Below are 19,117 nucleotides of genomic sequence, written 5' to 3'. Positions count from 1 at the left end.
TCAAATATTTTAAATCTCAGTTTAGGGGAACTGGTTTAACCTGCTTTCCACATCAGCTCTTTCTCCTCTTATTTCATAAAAGAAAAAAAGGAAAAGCAATTTCATTATAATCATGTTATATGCATCGAATAAGATTTGCTGCCTGCATCAAGGAATCTGAATTATCATTAACTCTCTAATGTAAATTTAGCAAATGGAAAAAATTAATTTTAAAATCATGCTTATTCTCTGCTATGCATTAGGGTTCTCCTGGATACCAAGGTCCTCCTGGTGAGCCTGGCCAAGCTGGTCCCTCAGTAAGTACTGTTTGGGTATTTACCCAATTAACTAACACGATTAGTGAATAGTTCACTACAAGATATTACCTTTATTCTCTTCTATTTTAATCAATATATTTAGATTTTCTCAAGATCTCAAGATAGTACTTAAACATAAATAGATCTCTAATTTGTTCTCGGTAGATGGACTTATCTTACATCTAATAACTTCTTGTAATTATTTGAATAGTTTTTGTTTTTGTTTTTGTTTTTTTAATTTTGAAAGGGTCATTTAATCCAAGTGACTCCCAGATTAACTCATCCTAGCCCAAATAATTCTCTAAGGCATACTGCCAATAGAGATTCTTTCCCTAGTAAATGAAAGCCCCTTTGTGATGCTGACTATTCTCCCAATTTTCTCACCTGGTGTGCTTTATGCTTTGACATTTTTTGCCTTATTTCAATACAAGCAGAAGGAATCTGCATTTTTCTAAAAATAGAAGTAGCCCTTTTTGACTCTCAACAACCCAGTGAGAATCATCCACAAGATGTATTTTGGTGGCTCATAGAACTTTAATATGCCCCTGGAAATTACTTCCAGGTGCATGATATCAGTTTCCTTTTTTTTGTCAGGACCATTAGATATAATATAAGACAAATATGTTCCTTTTTTGGAAGTAAAGTAAATATTAAAATTCTTTCTGGGGAAAAATGTTTCCTCAGGGAATCAATACTGTATTTATTAACACCAAGATTAACTTGGTTATGTCTCCCCCCAAAAATTATAAGCACCTTTTATCATACTATGATGTTCATTCTTCTTTCCTAATTTCAGGGACCTCCAGGACCATCTGGTGTTATGGGTCCAGCAGGACCAGCAGGAAAAGATGTAAGTTACTAAAGGTTGAATATGGGAAGAATAAACGACTAATTTTATTAATAAAATAACTTGGAGTTTATATTATGTCAACATTACAGAAAGCAGATAAGTAAACTTTGAGGTATCTTTTAAAATGATTATTTGACACCTTAGCTATACTTCTTTTTGAGTTTTTGTTAAAGCAAATTGATCTAGTGAGTATACAGAGATAATTCCACAAAAAAATATACAAAGCAACATAATAATAGCCTTCATTCCCCCTACCCCAGAGTTATTGCGAAGATCAAATGATATAATATTTGTAAGGCTCTTTGCAAACTTTAAGGTGCTATATAAATGCTGGCTACTATTATTATAAATTGACGTTTGCTTCCTGACTGTGTCGTACTTCGATTACACTTGCTCTTCATCAATTCCAAGTCTGGATCTATGGAATTTCTCATAACACGATATGAGATGTTCCATATACTAGAAGAATCCCGTTCCTTTAATGTAGCCATTATTGTGGGCTCCAGAACAAACATGGCCACATACTCTTCATTTCCTCCTTAGGGTGAATCTGGAAGACCTGGACGTCCTGGAGAACGTGGCTTGCCTGGAGCACCGGTAAATACCATCTAAAAACAGAGCCCATAATTAAGGAGAGATGGATCATTAGCTTCTCTCTCTCTCCCCCCCACCCCATTTGGAGGGGTTTTCAGTATTAGATTGTGGCTGTGATTGAAGGTTACAAATCCTAAAAGTTCCCAAACTGCAAAGGACCTCAGCAAATCTCTAGTCTAACCCATACACAGAAGGAATCCCAATTATATCATGCCCAGAAAGTGGGCATCTAGATTCTTCTTGAAAACCTCTAAGTGAGGCAATCTTACTAGCTTTTGAGGCAGACCCACTTCTAGTTAGCTCTATGTTGTTTGGAAGTTTTTCCTGACCTTTAGCCTAAACTTATCCCTTGTAGTTTCTTCTCATTGCTCTTGGTTCTGCCCTATGAAACCAAATGGCAAAAAAGCTTAATTCCTCCTGTGCATGACAGAACATTCCCCATAGGGTCTTCTTTTCTCCAGTTTAGACAGGCCTAGTGCCTTAAACTAATCGTCATATAACTCAACATCCCTAGTTGCTCTCCTCTGGAAACTCTCCAGCTTATAAAGAATTTATTCTTTTGTTTTAGGGTGTCAAAGGTCCTGCAGGCATGCCTGGATTCCCTGGTATGAAAGGACATAGAGTAAGTTAAGTTTATTTCTAAGCTATCTATAAGTATGCTTCTGTTTGAATGTTTTAACAATGAATTTTGGTAAACTGAGGAAAATGGTACACAAGTAGATTCCATTACTTATATGCAAATAAGGGGTCATTATAACAAGTCTAATGTGCTATAAAATGTATCAAAAGGTAGAACTTTGTGGAAATATTTTAACAATAAAATGATTACCATAATATATTGTAGTATGGCACAGTTTCCTACAGACATAAAAGTCTTCTTTCTAAAAAGACATTGTTTAAATTAAAGTCATTGTTTGGCATAATTATTATCCTACTACCATTAATAGCAAAATAAAAATTACTAAATAGCATCAATAACATTATTATCACTATTAATAATAATTAATAATAATACCTAGTATTATATTGCTACTATGGTGGCATAGTAAATGTAGAGCTGACTACAAAGCTTGAATGACCTGGGTTCAAGTCCTATCTTTGACACAGATTAGTTATGTGACCCTGGGCAAGTCACTTACCCTTTCAGAAAATCTAAGACATTAAATGCAGACAGGGTGTTAATGTAAATTTGTATAGAGAGTTCCCTCATTGGAGAAATTCCAGTGAAACCACTGGCCCACTCCCTATTTCTATTAATGACATTATCTACTAAATTATTTCATAATATTATACTAAAATACTACTAACAAAATAAAAACTGATTTATAAAAGTATGATCAATTCAAAGGAAAATCAGCACTGATTACAATTTAGAGTCAGCAACATAACACTCACACTTTAAGATTGAGTAATTTCAATTGATTTAGCTAAAAATGAATCACCTTCATATTGTTTATGCTATTTTTAGGGTTTTGATGGACGGAATGGAGAAAAAGGTGAACAAGGTGCACCTGGATTGAAGGTATGTAATTCTCTATAAATGTAAATTTTTCATTTTCATTTTTAAAAATTGAATTTGGGAATTTATATTGGCATCTTTAGTTGTCAATATTTAAACAAATTTTTTACTTCAAAAGCTAAACAACAGTGGGCAAAATGAAGCAACATATTAATGTTTATCAGAAAGCTAATGTTTTTATATGCCTTGCTTTTAAATAAATAGGAATGCTAATTATACTTGCTGTTCACCTTTACTTCTTCTTTTTAATGAGGACTTATTAATGAGTGAAATAAAGTGTCAATGGAGATTTTGTGATAGAAAGTCTGCCCTGAGCAGAAATTGTCTTTTAGTTAGATGCCAAAATAGTTGACAAAAGGCTGAAAATTCAATGTTCTTTTTTCCCTAAAAAATAGGGCGAAAATGGTCTTCCTGGAGACAATGGATCCCCTGGCCCAATGGTAATTTTTTTTTCTGCATCACTTAATTTCTAGTACTTCAAACCCTCTGATCCTAACTATATTCTATACAAAATGATTTTCTTACATATAAGTTTATTTCATTTCAAGTTAATTATTATTAAAAAGTTGATATCATATACTTTATTTTCCTAAAAAGGCAATTATTATATTTTCCCTAGGGTCCAAGAGGTCTTCCTGGGGAAAGAGGACGACCTGGACTTCCTGGAAGTGCAGTAAGTACTTAGACATGTGCTGTCTGAAATTCAACCCATAGAAATCATTCCAATAATAATAGTCTGGCTATATTTCTTATAAAAATCAATGGGAAAATTTGATACTATGGAAAAATATGATATTATGGAAAATTTTTACAAAGATATTTGTTGAAAATTTGATTAGAATAATGAACCAGGGAATACTTCATCATTAGTATCTGTGCTTAGAATCAACATTTTCTATAATGTACTGATTTTATAAATGATTCTGGCCTAAAATTGATAATTTCTTAAAATCAGTTATGCTTAGGAACTGGAAACCCATTTTGAAGAGCACCATATGTTAGTAATTTTACGATATACATTTAAATTGATGAGAAGATTATATTCAACATATTTTTTTTCGCTTGTGACTAGGTTTGATTCTTTTTTTTTTATTTTGAGTGCTATGTTTTGAGACAAATCTTGTCACCTTTCTTTAGGGATCTCGTGGTAATGATGGAGCTCCTGGAGCATCTGGCCAACCGGTAAGAAGTAATTTTTATATTAAATATTGCTCTTAGGCATTCTGGGTCAGTTATTTCCCAACTCAAACAAGAGAGGCTGATGAAATTTCTAAATTTCTTATAACGAAAATCCTTCTCAACCTCAATTCACTGGCTTCTGGTGTTTTACAGGCCAAGGGCTAGTAGAATGGAGAGTACAGGACCCCAGAGTGAGCAGAGCATGATATTGAAATAAATAAGGATTCAGGGTTTTAAATTTTTATAGATTTTAATAAATAAGGACTTTGAGTAGTAACATTTTATGGTTTTAAAAAAATTGCTGAGAACTAACAATTGATTTAAGGAATCAGAAATTACTCTAAATCTAGCTAGTCATCAATGCCTTTCATTTCATTTTCAACAATGTCACCATAATTTTCTTCATAAAAAAGTCTTCCATTATGATATAGAATAGGGTATGAGAATGAAGATTAGATTTGGAGGCAATAGACCAGCATCCAGTTCCAGAGTCTTTCACTTACTATTACTATGACCTTGGACAAGTGAGTTATTTTCTCTTTGACTCAGATTCTTTTGTGATTCTGTGATCTAGAAAATGGAGAGAATAATATCTCAACTACATACCTAGGAAAGTCAATCTAGTAATTAATGTCAAATGTATAGTTCTCTGAAAGACAATATAATTTTATACATCCGTTAGAGTTATGATGTTAAATTCAACATTTATCAATAAACTAACAACACATTTTCAAACATTTCATTGACTATTTTGTTAAGTATTCTTTATTTTCTGGAAAATGAAAGGCAAAGTTAATATGATTTTCTCTGTCCCATTTATCACAACGCTTTTTATTCCTTGAAGCAGAATTTTAAACACAATGTTAAAAAGTATATTTTAATTATATATGAGTGAGTTAAATTAAGTGTGGAGGATTGTGTGTAATTTGGGTACTTTGAAACTAATATGTGCCAATTTCTAAGAATATCTAACTAAACTTGTCGAAGGTGAGGGTCTTTCTAGACCCCAGACTTCTTAGAATGGAAGGGTTATGTTAAAGAGACAATTCCCCATACTCCAGTATTTATATCCTTCTTCTGAATTAAATTAATATCATAATATTGAACTGGGAAAATGTTATAACATCATACCATTCTGAATGCCTCAATCACACAATCCTAATATACCAGTTTACTAGATACATTGTCTGGAACATGTTTTATATTTTTGGTAATGTAGAACTGTATTTTGAATTGCCTGAAAGTTATTGCTAATTTGCTTGTATTTTACCTCTCATCAAATCCTATTTTTTGCATTTCAGGGTCCTCCTGGTCCCCCTGGAACAGCAGGATTTCCTGGTTCTCCTGGTGCTAAGGTACTTTCATACATATTTCTAAGGAATCAAATTATACATGTCTTGAAGACTGAATGTAGTCATTATGGTTCTTTAAAGAAAATGGCTTTCTTTAATTGTTACATATCAAATTGCATGGAAATTTATCATATTCAATATATTCTATATTTAACAACTAAATAATGGGTAGGAGTGCTTCAGAATAAATCTTTTACATAGTAAAGGTGTTATTTGCTGAGGCAAAATTATTTTGGGGGGCATTCAGTGATTTCAAAAATTATTTCCTATTTCTTTTCTATCATAGAACTTTGCCTTTATTTTGTTTGTTTGTTGTTTGATATTATAATCCTAAGAAGAATTCTTCAGGCTTTCCTTAGCTCTTATTTCTTAATACTATGATGCCTTCTTTCTGTTTCCTAAACCCATCTGGGCAGCTACCTTCAATGTAGTTCCCCTATTCGTTTAATGTGTTAAATATTTAGTGTAGACTTCGATGGAAATGCTTTAATTTCCTCTTGTGTAAAATGAAGGCTTGGATATCTAGAATGTTTTCAACTCTAACATTGCATGATTCTATCAATCCTATGAACTAGCTCTATACCATTTAATGGGGAAAAACCTTTTATTACGTGTTTAATAAATACTCATTGACTTAGCATGAAATAGTTTATAAATTATTCAGAAATAGCAGTTGGACCTGGTTAATAACACCACGTATGCTTTTCTTCTTAGGGAGAAAATGGGCCTGCAGGCTCCCCTGGTTCAAATGGTGCCCCAGGACAAAGAGGAGAACCTGGGCCTCAAGGCCATGCTGGTGCTCAAGGTCCTCCAGTAAGTACCATATAGTATAGTCGATGTTTGAATACATTTTTATCGTGGCACAAGAAAGTATATGCTGCAAATTTCAAGAAGCTAAAACTACTGTTTTCATGGATATCAGAAAACTTTACACAGGTATGCATATGGGGCCATATTATCATATTATTGCAAGCTACTTTAAGATTATGGCAAATTTGGGCCCCCTCTGGGAGGATTTGATTAATAAAAAATTTAGCTCAAGTATTTCTACGCTACAATATCTGATGATCATACCTGTCATAGAAAATGCATGTGACTGCTGATAAAACTGATAGTATTTTAATTTATTTTAATTGATGGGAAACTCATGAACTATGTGATTTGGTGTCAAATACAACCCCACACTCACAACACTCTTGAGTATAGCCCAAATCAGGTTAAAATGTAATTCAGAAATGTTTAATAAATAAAAATACAATAGAACATAGTTAATGTTAATATGTGGTTTTCTAAATCAATATGTAGCCTATAGGGATCCTTGTATAAGGTTTAGTGGTCCCCATTTTTACTTGAGTTTGACATCACTGATTTATATGACTAATAGTAAAATGGAAAGTTAGTCATTATCAGGTGAATTTGATAGTCTATAAAAAATAGACTACCCAGGATGATTTAGATTAAAACTTTATATGATGTTTAAGAATCCAGCAATTTAGAGAATGTAAAGTCAATATATTGCAATGGTTAGAGGATAACTTTGGCATCAAGAAGACAGGTTGGAAACTTGCCAATGATTAGACGTGCGACCATGAGAAAATTACCTAATCTCTAAGTGCCACAGATAGCTCTCTGAGACTAAAGATGAGTGGCTAATCTGCCTCTGGAAGGAGTTTCCATATCAGGATTCACTATCCTGATAATACTAATGAACAGGTCTAGTATACTTCCCTACCTGTACCCTCTAAGAGAGCAAAATCTGTTTTTACTCTGATATATCCATGTGACTATTTTTACCTGGTCCACATCAGTGAATATTTGCTGTAGTTGCAATAATTGATGATTTGGAAATAGCTTGGGGAATGGGAGTGTAATCTATTTATTTCTTTAGAAAAAAAGTAAGTATATTTAAAAATAGTTCATGTAGAAAATTACTCTGTATTATTAATTTTTTTGGTTTTCTTTACTTCCTTCCTTCTTTTCTTCCTTCCTTTCTCTTTCTTTCTTTTGTTCCTTTCTTTTTAATCAGGGCCCTCCTGGAAGTAGTGGCAGCCCTGGTGGTAAAGGTGAAATGGTAAGTCTTTTCCCAAATATCACCTACTTTTACTCAGGGACAAATTTGTTGATGGTGGGATTGGTCAGACATTAAATAAAAAAGACTTCTTAATTGACTAATGTTTCTTGTCTTTGGTCATATGCAGGGTCCTGGTGGCATGCCTGGACCTCCCGGATTAAGTGGGGCCCGGGGTCCTCCAGGAGCTGCAGGTACACCTGGCACTCCTGGTCAGAGAGGTCCTGCAGTAAGTTTGCCTAACTCTTTCTTTAGTTCAGTCTTTTCATTGTGCCTGACTTTTTGTGACCCCTGGACTTTTCTATGAAGTTTTCTTGGCAAAGGTACTAGAGTAGTTTGCATTTCCTTCTCGAGTGTGTCCCCATTTTATAGATGAGGAGCTGAGGCATGATTTGCCCAAGATCACACAACTAATAAGTGACTGAGGCCAGATTTGAACTCAGATCTTCCTGACTCTAGGCCCAGGGCTCTATCCACTGTACCACCTAGCTGTCCCAAATCTTCCTTATTTCTCAGCAAGTTCAGGTTTGATCTCATCATTTAATTTTTTTTCAAATATTTATATTTCCAAATTAACTCTTTTTGGCCTTGCTCATTTTTTCTATGTTTTAAAAACTAAAACTGATCTAACTAAAAATGATGAAAGCCCATCATTTCATTTATAGAGACCTGTAATTTCATTGGTCAAGGAAATTCTATGGATGGGAGGTTGGCTCCTTCTCTATAACTTATAATATTGAAGAGTCATTTAAAGGGGTGAGACCTTGAAGTGACTTGCTGAGGGTCACACAGTGAGTTTGTGTTAGAGGTAGAACCTGAATGCCCACCTTCTTGGTTCCATGGTCAGCTCTCTCTCCACCACACTGAGCTACCTTAATTTTATTTATACTCTTGGGAAAATGATATTTTAAGAATTTAAGAACTTTACCAAAAGTAAAGAAAAAATGGCACTACATTGCATTCTTTTGCTTGCAGGAAGCTAAACTTATAGTAGAAAGCTAAAAACAAATTTGAGACAAAGAACCCTGATTTTGTAGAAATAGTATGTTATAGCAGATATGGAGGATATGTCTTTAAATATCATTTAGATGACCAAGGCTTTTCTCAGCCTCAGTTTCCTCATACATAATGTGAGGTTAAAAACTACCTGTAATACCTACCTCACAGAGTTGTGATGAGGCTCAAAATAATTAATGTATGTAAAGTGCTAGAGAACAGTAGTTATTACTTAAGAAATGCTATAAACTTAGGTGTAGTTTTTTCCCTAAAAAGTTTTGATATTAAGCTCTATATTATATTCTTTCATATGATTAAAAAGTCTTCATATGTTATAGCTTCCTAAATGACAACACTGTGGTCAAATTCAAGACTCAATGTGAGGCACCATGGTGTCCAGTGAGAAAAACTGGGTTCAGATTCCAGCTCTTTACTTCTAACCTGCATGTCTTTGGTCAGGTCACTTAATCTGCACAGACCTCTGATTCCCAATCTATAAAATGAGAGATTTGGGCTTTATGGCCTCTGAGCTCCCTTTATTATTTTATTTCCACTGAGGAAAAAGGCTACTAATCAATTTTTAAACCCCACAAATTGGCCTAAAGGTAAATATCTAATTAATGATATGTATGGATACTTTACAATAAACAGAATTTAATTATACATATACTGTTCAGTTTTCTCTCTAATGAATCTGAAGAGTAGGATTCAAGTTTACCTGTAAAAGGACACCTAATTCTGTGCACAGCCCCTCCATTCTCGCTTAACAGGGATAGCTTGTTCTTATTAATGTTGAGGATATGGTGATTATAATGATGGTGGTGATGATATTGTCTTTCAAATATGAAATATTCAGGAAGATGATTGTATATTAGGAAAACTTCCACTGTGTGTTGTTTCTTCAGTAGTAGAGATAAATTTATTGCTCTGTCCTTACCCTAGATGTCCTAGTCAAGGAGGAAGAAATCACACAAAAAAAGAATTGTTGGAACAAATCTTCAAATTAATTCACTACTTTTATTAATTCTCTAGGCCTTTAATTAGTTTTTTTGTTTGCTTTTTCTTGCTGTAGGGTGAACCTGGTAAAAATGGTGTCAAGGGAGAGCCAGGTGCAAGAGGTGAACGTGTAAGTATTTCCCTCAACAAATGTGGATGTTTTTTTAAAGAGGTCACATGTTTTAAGAACTGACTAGTGCCATGAGGCCAAGCCATTTTCTCTTACTCCTGGATCTTTTTTTAGGGTGAAGCTGGTATTCCAGGTCAACCAGGGGCTAAAGGTGAAGATGGCAAAAATGGTAACCCAGGAGAACCAGGTGCAAATGGAATCCCAGGAGCTCCAGGAGAGAGGGTAGGTTTCAGCATACAATCATTTTTTTAAAAAATGACTGCATTCACTATTATGAAATTGTTGGTTTTTATCTCATCAGTGAACTATCAATTTTCCTACGCAGAGTGTTTAACCTTAAACAGGGCTTTGAAGCATAACAGAAGAGTGAAAACACAGGATAATAAACATGACTGATTATAAGCATGTGATATGGCATGCATATAGAAATGCCATCAATTCATACATATTTTTTCTCCTAATTAGGAACCTTACAGAAGCTATTGACAAGACTCCTTACTTTCTATTTAATTAGGTTAAATGATTTCTCTGCCCTAAACAGGCAGGCGTAGATGGATTTTTATATAAACGGAATGAGTGATTTTTCATCTGAGAGTATACTGTAAAAATAGTCAACCAAACATTTTGAGTCTCTGATGAAGAGGAAATAGTTTGCTTAAGACCAAACCTAGCGACCAAAATTGATACCTTAATAATCTCAGTAGGGAAATTTAATATTGGAGCCTAAATGAAATGAAACATCAAAATGAAACATCATTCCTAGTCTTTCTTAGTCACTCTTCATTTTCAATGACGCTTTGAAAATAATCTGCTCTGGATAGAAAATAATATATGCCTTCAATTCTTATGCTGATTGTGGTACAATCTGAGTATATAATTCTCAGGGTTACTGCCTTTCTATAATGTTGTTATTTAGACATATGTACAGAAGACAAATGCCAGCATTTATTTATGCCTTAGATTTTGGCTGCATTTCCAATTCCAATATTTTGGTAACTTTCCCTTTCATAAGAAATATTGCCCTTACTCCTTTTCAGGGAGCCCCTGGATTCCGAGGTGCTTCAGGAAGCCCTGGCACTCCAGGTGAAAAGGTAGGTCTGTGTGTGTGTGTGTGTGTGTGTGTGTGTGTGTGTGTGTGTGTCTTTCAGGGACTCCTTTGTCATTCTATGAAATTCCTAAGAATGATGTTTTTACATACATAAATACACAGTACTAAAAAGGAAACCAATTATATTGAAATAAAGTTGTCAGAATACTCTTTTAAAAAAAAAAAGTTTGTGGACCCCATTTAAGAAACCCTGACCTACAGCCTACTTCAGAAAATTAGGAAGGTCTCTCCCTAGCAAACTTCAGGAAAATGACTCTGTGTATTGATCTATTACCAGGGAATCATACTAAGTGGAAAAAGCGAGGCTGATAAAACAGGCAAATCCAAAAAGAAAAAAAAAATCTTCTGTAATTCTGTTCCACTGATTTAATAATGACGACCACCAAGTGCAAGATTTCTGCTAATATTTCCAATTTCCTTCAATAACTCTTATACCTAGACCGTATTTTCCTAATTGATGAGATCAGTTATGATAGAATCAAAAGCCTAAGACTGATGGGCACTACCGTTCTTCTAGTGATTCCATTTCCCAACCTCAAAATCATCCTCAACTCTTAACTCTATCTCATCCCAAACCAATAAATTGTCAAGTTATCAATTCTACCTCCTCAGCAGCTCTGAAACCCTTTCCCTTCAGCACTTATTTAGTGCCTATTATTCACATCTACCCATACAAGGCACTGGAGATACAAAAAGTATAAAATATCTCGTTGTCTGCCCTCAGAAAGAGATTGAATAATTTATGAGATCATCATGTTTTCTTAGAAAAACAGGGGTGATTCCTTTACAATAACTTCCCACAGAGAGTGTTCAAATCCAACTGGACTGCTGCATTAAATGTTGCTCTTGTTGTGGGTAATTGGCTCAACTTGGGAATCTTCTTGTTAAATAGAGATTTAGTTGCCTTGGTGTTTGCAGTAATAAAGCAGGACTTTATATCCTTTAAAAAAGGTTCACTGTCCTAGTAAATGTGAACCATTTCTGTAGGTTAACATTGCCAATTTTGCAATGTAAGTTAACAAATATATATTTGCAATAAATTTTTGTACAGCAATTTCATGAACTTAACCATAGCTTATAGGAAAATGAGGTTCACCTCCAGTATATTTCAAATATTGATGATTTGGGAGTCAATATTAGTTACTTATTTTATTTATTCATCTTAATCTCATGCTATTTAACCAATAAGGGCCCTGCTGGTGAGCGTGGTGGTCCAGGTCTTCCAGGCCCCAGAGGACCCGCTGGTGAAGCTGGACGTGATGGGAATCCCGGAAATCCAGGGCAAAGGGTAAGGTGAAAAGTTTTATTTGAATATAGAGTTAATGAAGACATTTGTAGAAAACTGAAATGTTCAACCAAAGCAGCCCTTCTTAAAAACATTTTAAAGCTATGTTTTTAAATGAGAATTTGCCAAACTTATACTTCCAGATTGACAACAAGCTCTGAATTCTGGAGGTGCAATCAGCTACTGTGGGTATCACAATACACTTAAAAGTTAACTAAAGTATGTTTCTATGCTCTCTTCAATCACTCAAGCAAAATTGTGCTCTCATCATTCATTTCTCTGTTACAAAATGCAAGGCAGGAGTCTATAGCTAGGATTTCTGTTCACAAATCAAAAGTGAAACTAGCTATATGACCTTAGGAAGGGCATTTGAATACTGTCTCAAATTTCTTTTATTGGACTAATTAATCAGGTTTATTATAAGGATGATACTAGAGGACAGGATTTTTCATTGTATTTTATTTTTTCAATTAACAAGCATTTATCTTCTTTCTTACCCCCTAAATTAAAAAAAAGTGATTGTAACAATTATACTTAGTCAAGAAAAGCATGTTCCCACATTTCCACATCCAAAAATGTATGTCCTTTTCTACATTTTGAATCACTTCTCTCTCAGAAGATGGATAGCAGAGTTCTCCATCAGTCCTCTTGAATCATGGCTGGTTATTGTATTTCTCAGAGACCTGGAATCATTCGATTTTTTTGTCTTACAGTATTATTGTTGTATAAATTATTCTATTGACTTGTCACTTCCTTCACTGTGAATCAGTTCATATAGGTCTTTCCAAGTTTTTCTGAACATATCCCTTTTGGAAATGATCAATTTTTTTAAAAAGCTCTTTAGAAAATTCAAAACACTGCAACAGTGTGCTGTTACTGTTGTGATGTAGTGGTGATGTTTACCCCAGTTCTTTAAGATACAGTGGGTCAGTGAAAGGTTTTTCAGCAGATTTGCTATTGCAATTACAGTGAACTTTCAAGATCTTTTCTTTGAGAAACTGTGACACATTTGATAGCAAACGAAGGGCACTAGTTTCTCCAGGAGTTGTTCTATTCTGACAGCTGGAGGTAAGCCAAGAGGCACATTGCTACTTACTCAACTTTTTATCTACATATTTGTCTGTGTAGCAATCTTAGTTTCCCAATATTGAAAAAAGAAAAGTAAAATCAAATGTATGTAGTGAGTCTAATCTCCAAGCTCATGCATAAATAAAGAGGAATTAAGTAATTTTCCCTGGAGATTTTTAAAAATAGAATCACTCTGTATCTCTCTAGGAGGATTTAAATGAAATCCTGTCTAGACTCTGCCTAATTCTTTTTGGGGTTGAATTAGATGACATCTAAGGTTTCATCTAATAAGTCTTCTTAGGAAACTGTGATCAACATAATTATGTATAGCTCTGACTGTCATCAATACACACTGTATAGACATATAAAATATATGTAAGGATATTGAGTTCACTATAAATACCTGTCATGGTTAACATATGACCATTCATGCTTGAATACTGTACTTTAGAAACTGGTTATTGACAACCATGTAATTTACTGATCTCATCAAATTCAGGGTTTACCAGGAAGTCCAGGAGGCCCAGGCTCTGATGGCAAACCAGGCCCACCAGTATGTATATTTCATAAATCTCATTCTATACCCTTAGTGTCTGAAATGTGTTATGTCTATATGTGAATACATATACATTAGGGTGCAGCCAAAGTGTGCATTTATTTGTTTGTACTAACTCATAATTAGTTTAGAACAGTGACCATTGCTATGAAAATAATCACTGTGACCAAAGAAATAGAAACCTAGAAATATTGCCTAATTCTTTTTATAGTTAAGTGCCTAATTACTCTATTACCACACCCCCTGTTTTTACTTTGTTCTCCAGATGTTCACCTTTTTTACTTCTCTCATTAGGGCAGTCAAGGTGAATCTGGTCGAGCTGGTCCCCCAGGCCCGTCTGGTCCCCGAGGTCAACCTGGAGTCATGGGTTTCCCTGGTCCTAAAGGCAATGATGTAAGTCACTTATCTGACTGGCACTTTTCTCGTGGGAGTGAAAGCAGTTAATTAGCAAAAACTGACCTCTTCTTCTTCTTTAGGGTCCACCTGGAAAGAATGGAGAACGAGGTAACCCCGGAGGTCCTGGTCCCCAAGTATGTTGAATTTATCATATATAATTATATTTATGTAATCATATACTTTTTTGCTCTCTAAACAGTTCTACTAGTTAGATCTACCACCCTAATCAACTCTTTTATTTCATAGGGTATTGCTGGAAAGAATGGTGAGGCTGGACCTCCAGGTCCTCCAGGATCTGCTGTAAGTTCATTTATATATCTAAAAAGGGGAAGGAGAGTTTACTAAATGGAACTCAATAGCCTTCATTATTATTATCTTGTGATAAGAAAATCTAGGAATCATATTAAACTCTAACACTTTATGAAATATAGGAATCATATAAATTAACACTTTATAACTATAGTTAAGCAAAACAGTTTTGATATTTGTACATTAAATAAACTTCATTAGTAAAATATCAGTTTCATTAATGAAGTGGAATAAATAACTGATATGTTCTCACATCCCATAAAATACATTTATCTATCCTATTATATACATATTAAATATATGTACAGAGAGATAGAGACAGAGAGCTTGGGCCTATGCTTTAATTAGGTGGAGAAATTATCCAAAATCTCCTTCCATCGATGCATATAATCTAACATTTATAAGCTTAGTGAATTGCTAAGACCACTCAGAAGTTAAGTGATTGGCTCTTATCATGTGTGAATTGTAGTATGCATTGGAGATAGGCCTTGAATCCAAGCCTTCGTGACTCTGAGGCTGGGCCTCTATCCATTACTCCATGCTGCCTCTACAAATATGAAATGAGCATGCTTAATAGGATATACCATGGCCTCCCTTTTGGTGGTCATTAATTAATAGATGTTGCCATGTAATTGAATATAAATGGGACAGTATGACTAGTTTCACCTATTAAATGTTTGATAATTCTTCCTTCTTATGAAGTTAAGATAGGCCCCTTATTATAGTCATTACTTTTGGATCCAAGCATAAGTAGATTTGCACAGAACGTATTAGATAATTTCCAGTAGTTGTTAATGACTGTACCTCAGACTTTTCACTCCTCACATTAGGGTACCTCAGGATACCCAGTAAGAAAAGTTAGTACAGGAGAAAGTTTCATCAAAGGCATCTATACCAATCCTTGCCTTTTTTATACCTAAACTCCATTCAAGTACTGATTTTGGGCAGGAGGAGAAAGAGAAAGAACAATGAAAAGTATGGAAATCTCATATTTCATCTTTTCACCCAGCACTAAGTCCATGCTTGGAGCATAGTAAGCTACCAAATACTTACTGACTGACTACAATATAGTTGGATCACAATTGCTGACATTTCTATTGTGCTTTAAAACCTTTTCCTTTTTGGAGGGGGGTGGTGGTAAAATAAGCCAGTTAATGGAATCAAATGATCATAGTCCAGTATAGCAACAAGAAGAACTTATTAAATGCCAGAAGTATGATGAACACTGGGGTTGCAAAGAAGGACAAAAACCTCATCTCTGCTTTCCAGGAGATTTTATTTTAATGATTTTGATAATTAGATTACATATACTAGGTGGCTAAAGTATCCTGAAATTATACACTATCTCTTTATCATATTAAATGAATTGATTATGGCATGATATAGATTATTTATCATTTTTACGTGTGACTAAGGAAAGAGAATAATGATAATATTTAGGTTGTGATATTGAAGGGAAAAAATCATTTTGTTTTTATTAGCTTTATTGAGGGAGTGGACTGAGTCATCTGTAAAATCCCTTACAACCCTAAAAGTCCTATGAGTAGAAGTCATGGAGGAAATATTAACAATTATTTAGTTAATCAATACTCTCCCATATACTAACTGCAGAATTTGTGTCATTTAACATCTCTGAGGTTGCAGAGTTGAAAATCACACAGTTGATTCATTGTTCTTTTATTATCAAAATTGTTTTTTTTTTATTTAAAGGAAAGCTTACACTTGTGTCGATGATGTTATATTGCCAAAGTAAACTAAAGATGAGACAATTCATTTTGAGTCATAGAGGAACTAATTCTTTCTTCACAGGGCCCACCTGGTGAAAGAGGAGAACCTGGAGCGACTGGACCACAGGGCTTCCAAGTATGTACCTTATACTTATTTGTCCCTGGATATCTGTTTCTAGGAGACTCTGCGCTATTTCCTTCATGCTGTGTTTACTTGAATTCATTAAAAATGGACCATACTATTAGTTGTTGTACCACGATTATATGTGATAAAATAGCAAGCAATATTATGGAAAATATTTACATTTATATGTATATGATGTGCATAAATATATTGTGAATAATTATATTTTTCTATAAATCATACATAAACAATACTAATCATGTATCTGATCAATGTTTTAATAATTTTTAAGAAGCAAAATAACTGACTAAATTTGCTAGATCAAGAAATATCTTAATTTCCATTTGTGAATATCTTGGCACAAATTTCTTTTCCTAAAATAATGATCATTGTCATTATTTTGTTGAGTTGGTATCAGCAAATTTTCATAGCTGAAAAATAGCTTGTGGAGCTAGGACAATTTTTAAAAATATAAATGTAAAGAATTATCACAACTATCATTCTTTTTAGGGCTTGCCTGGGACAAATGGCCCTCCTGGAGAAAATGGAAAACCTGGTGATGCTGTAAGTGACATTTCCTTTTCTAAAAGCAATGATAATAAGAAAATTGCTTCATTAGTTCTTCAGTTGTACGTGTTGTAGGTTTTAAATTCAATTTTGAATTTTTGTGCTGTAACAAAAGATGAAAAACCAATGGATTAATTTAAATGGAAACCATTTCTATATGGTAGTAATTAAGAATTTGACTGAAAAGAAGATGTGGGGAAAGGAAGAAAAACTAAATTCCTACAATCAGATTTTAGTAAAATGTTATCATTCCTACTCATCTCATTTACAATATATATTTTGGGAAGACCTTTATAACACAGCTCACTAAAATATGAATTCTGATATCCCATGGATCAGAAGTTATACTTACACAAATCCAAAGTCTGATGTTACATAATCTATAAGGTGGACATTTATTAAATCCCTCAATACTTACATTATTAATGGGCTGTATTGGTTAACTTGTTCTTGAAGAAAGATGTAAATGTTGTTTTCTTTTTAACTAGGGTCCAAAAGGTGAAGCTGGTGCACCTGGAATCCCAGGAGGGAAGGTATATACTTTAACTTATTAAAGATAAGTTAAACTGAATTGAGTAGTGAAAATTTGTTTTCAGGAACATGAAAAGAAATTTGATAATTATTTAGAAAGCAGTAGTAGCAACATGACAAATGATTTCTTTAATGTTCATACTTTTAAGTAATATAAACATAGTCCTGCTACGTTACATTTGTTTAGCAGGAAAATAAATTTCCAGCCTCCCCCCCCCCAAAAAAAAGTACTATTAAATATATGTTAGGCTCTGTATCATGGAATCAGCTTCTTGGGTTCCATCCCTTATTTAAAAGTTTTGGACTGTCTAATATGTCCAGTTTCTGTACAGCTGCCCAACTTAGCTGTAAAGTGAACAGAAGTGGTCTTGGTCATTAAGATTGTAAAAGATAGAAGACATATCATTTTAATGCAATGTTCCTCTTTAAAGGAATACAGCTTAAGAGTTACCTTTTCAAAGTCCTCTAGGTGTTTTTTATTATTATCATTATTAAATGAGTTTCAGTTTAAAAATGATGCAAATCATCTTATAGGGTGATGCTGGTCCACCTGGTGAACGTGGTGCTCCAGGAACCCCAGGAACCCCAGGAGCGAGAGGTGGAGCTGGTCCCCCGGGTCCTGAAGGTGGAAAAGTAAGAAGCCAACTTTCATAGTTCCCTAACAGCATTTAAATACATGTATTGCACACTATTTAATTGATTTGTGATTCTGTCATTAGGGTCCGGCTGGTCCACCTGGTCCTCCTGGCAACTCAGGACCGCCTGGTCTACAGGGTATGCCTGGAGAAAGAGGAGGTGTTGGGCTTCCAGGACCCAAGGGTGATAAGGTATCCACTTCTTTTCTTTCATTCATTTATTGAAAGGACTTCCTTGGGTAAAAGGAAAGTGACCACACACCACACACATACGTGCATAATACATATATAGCCATATGTGTGTATGTATATGTGTACTTTGTTAAATTTGAATTACACTTGCATGCTTAACCAATTACAATACCAGAAAAAATATTGGAAAATCAGTAGAGGAAAAAAAATAGGAACAAAAAGGGAGTGGTCAATAAATTAAGAAATGTTAAAATGTATCAATTTACTATTACAATTGGATTATTATCATTTTGAATTTATACATAATAATTCTTTGGGGCTCATGTTTGACAGGGTGAATCAGGTGGCAAAGGTGGTGATGGACCCCCTGGGAAAGATGGCTCAAGAGTGAGTATTAAATACTTGATCCAGGTACAATGGAAGTAAAATAGATTTTATCAATAGGGACTACTGAATTACCCACATGATAATTTTATTTTTTATTCCAAATATCATAATGTTTAAATGTTAAGCAATTTAATCAGAGGACACCCCCTCACTCCACTTTTATAAATCTAAATAATAGTTAAGAAAACCAAATTAATTACTGTCTTGACATACAGGCTATATTAGCCCTCCTCCATGTACTTTCTCATGTAC

The 19,117-nt window shown here is 34.2% G+C and overlaps 1 protein-coding gene across 1 annotated transcript in view; it reads left to right on the top strand.

Moving 5' to 3' along the window:
• COL3A1 (collagen type III alpha 1 chain) overlaps positions 1–19,117 on the top strand; it is a 64,766-nt gene that overhangs the window by 29,168 nt on the left and 16,481 nt on the right. Inside the window, exons 7-32 of the mRNA XM_027865828.1 lie at positions 243–296; positions 1,093–1,146; positions 1,690–1,743; positions 2,309–2,362; positions 3,209–3,262; positions 3,655–3,699; positions 3,879–3,932; positions 4,397–4,441; positions 5,740–5,793; positions 6,505–6,603; positions 7,817–7,861; positions 7,989–8,087; positions 9,927–9,980; positions 10,095–10,202; positions 11,018–11,071; positions 12,278–12,376; positions 13,941–13,994; positions 14,292–14,390; positions 14,474–14,527; positions 14,640–14,693; positions 16,512–16,565; positions 17,064–17,117; positions 17,609–17,653; positions 18,186–18,284; positions 18,371–18,478; positions 18,812–18,865. Of these exons, the coding sequence (XP_027721629.1) occupies positions 243–296; positions 1,093–1,146; positions 1,690–1,743; positions 2,309–2,362; positions 3,209–3,262; positions 3,655–3,699; positions 3,879–3,932; positions 4,397–4,441; positions 5,740–5,793; positions 6,505–6,603; positions 7,817–7,861; positions 7,989–8,087; positions 9,927–9,980; positions 10,095–10,202; positions 11,018–11,071; positions 12,278–12,376; positions 13,941–13,994; positions 14,292–14,390; positions 14,474–14,527; positions 14,640–14,693; positions 16,512–16,565; positions 17,064–17,117; positions 17,609–17,653; positions 18,186–18,284; positions 18,371–18,478; positions 18,812–18,865 (1,701 nt within the window). The remainder of the gene's footprint in view (positions 1–242; positions 297–1,092; positions 1,147–1,689; positions 1,744–2,308; positions 2,363–3,208; positions 3,263–3,654; positions 3,700–3,878; positions 3,933–4,396; positions 4,442–5,739; positions 5,794–6,504; positions 6,604–7,816; positions 7,862–7,988; positions 8,088–9,926; positions 9,981–10,094; positions 10,203–11,017; positions 11,072–12,277; positions 12,377–13,940; positions 13,995–14,291; positions 14,391–14,473; positions 14,528–14,639; positions 14,694–16,511; positions 16,566–17,063; positions 17,118–17,608; positions 17,654–18,185; positions 18,285–18,370; positions 18,479–18,811; positions 18,866–19,117) is intronic.

Source organism: Vombatus ursinus, unplaced genomic scaffold (assembly GCF_900497805.2).
Source record: "Vombatus ursinus unplaced genomic scaffold, bare-nosed wombat genome assembly UNPS02014779.1, whole genome shotgun sequence".
Classification (NCBI taxonomy): domain Eukaryota; kingdom Metazoa; phylum Chordata; class Mammalia; order Diprotodontia; family Vombatidae; genus Vombatus; species Vombatus ursinus.
The sequence above is the reverse complement of the archived record's forward strand: the minus strand, read 5'-3'. Positions and strand labels throughout refer to the sequence as shown.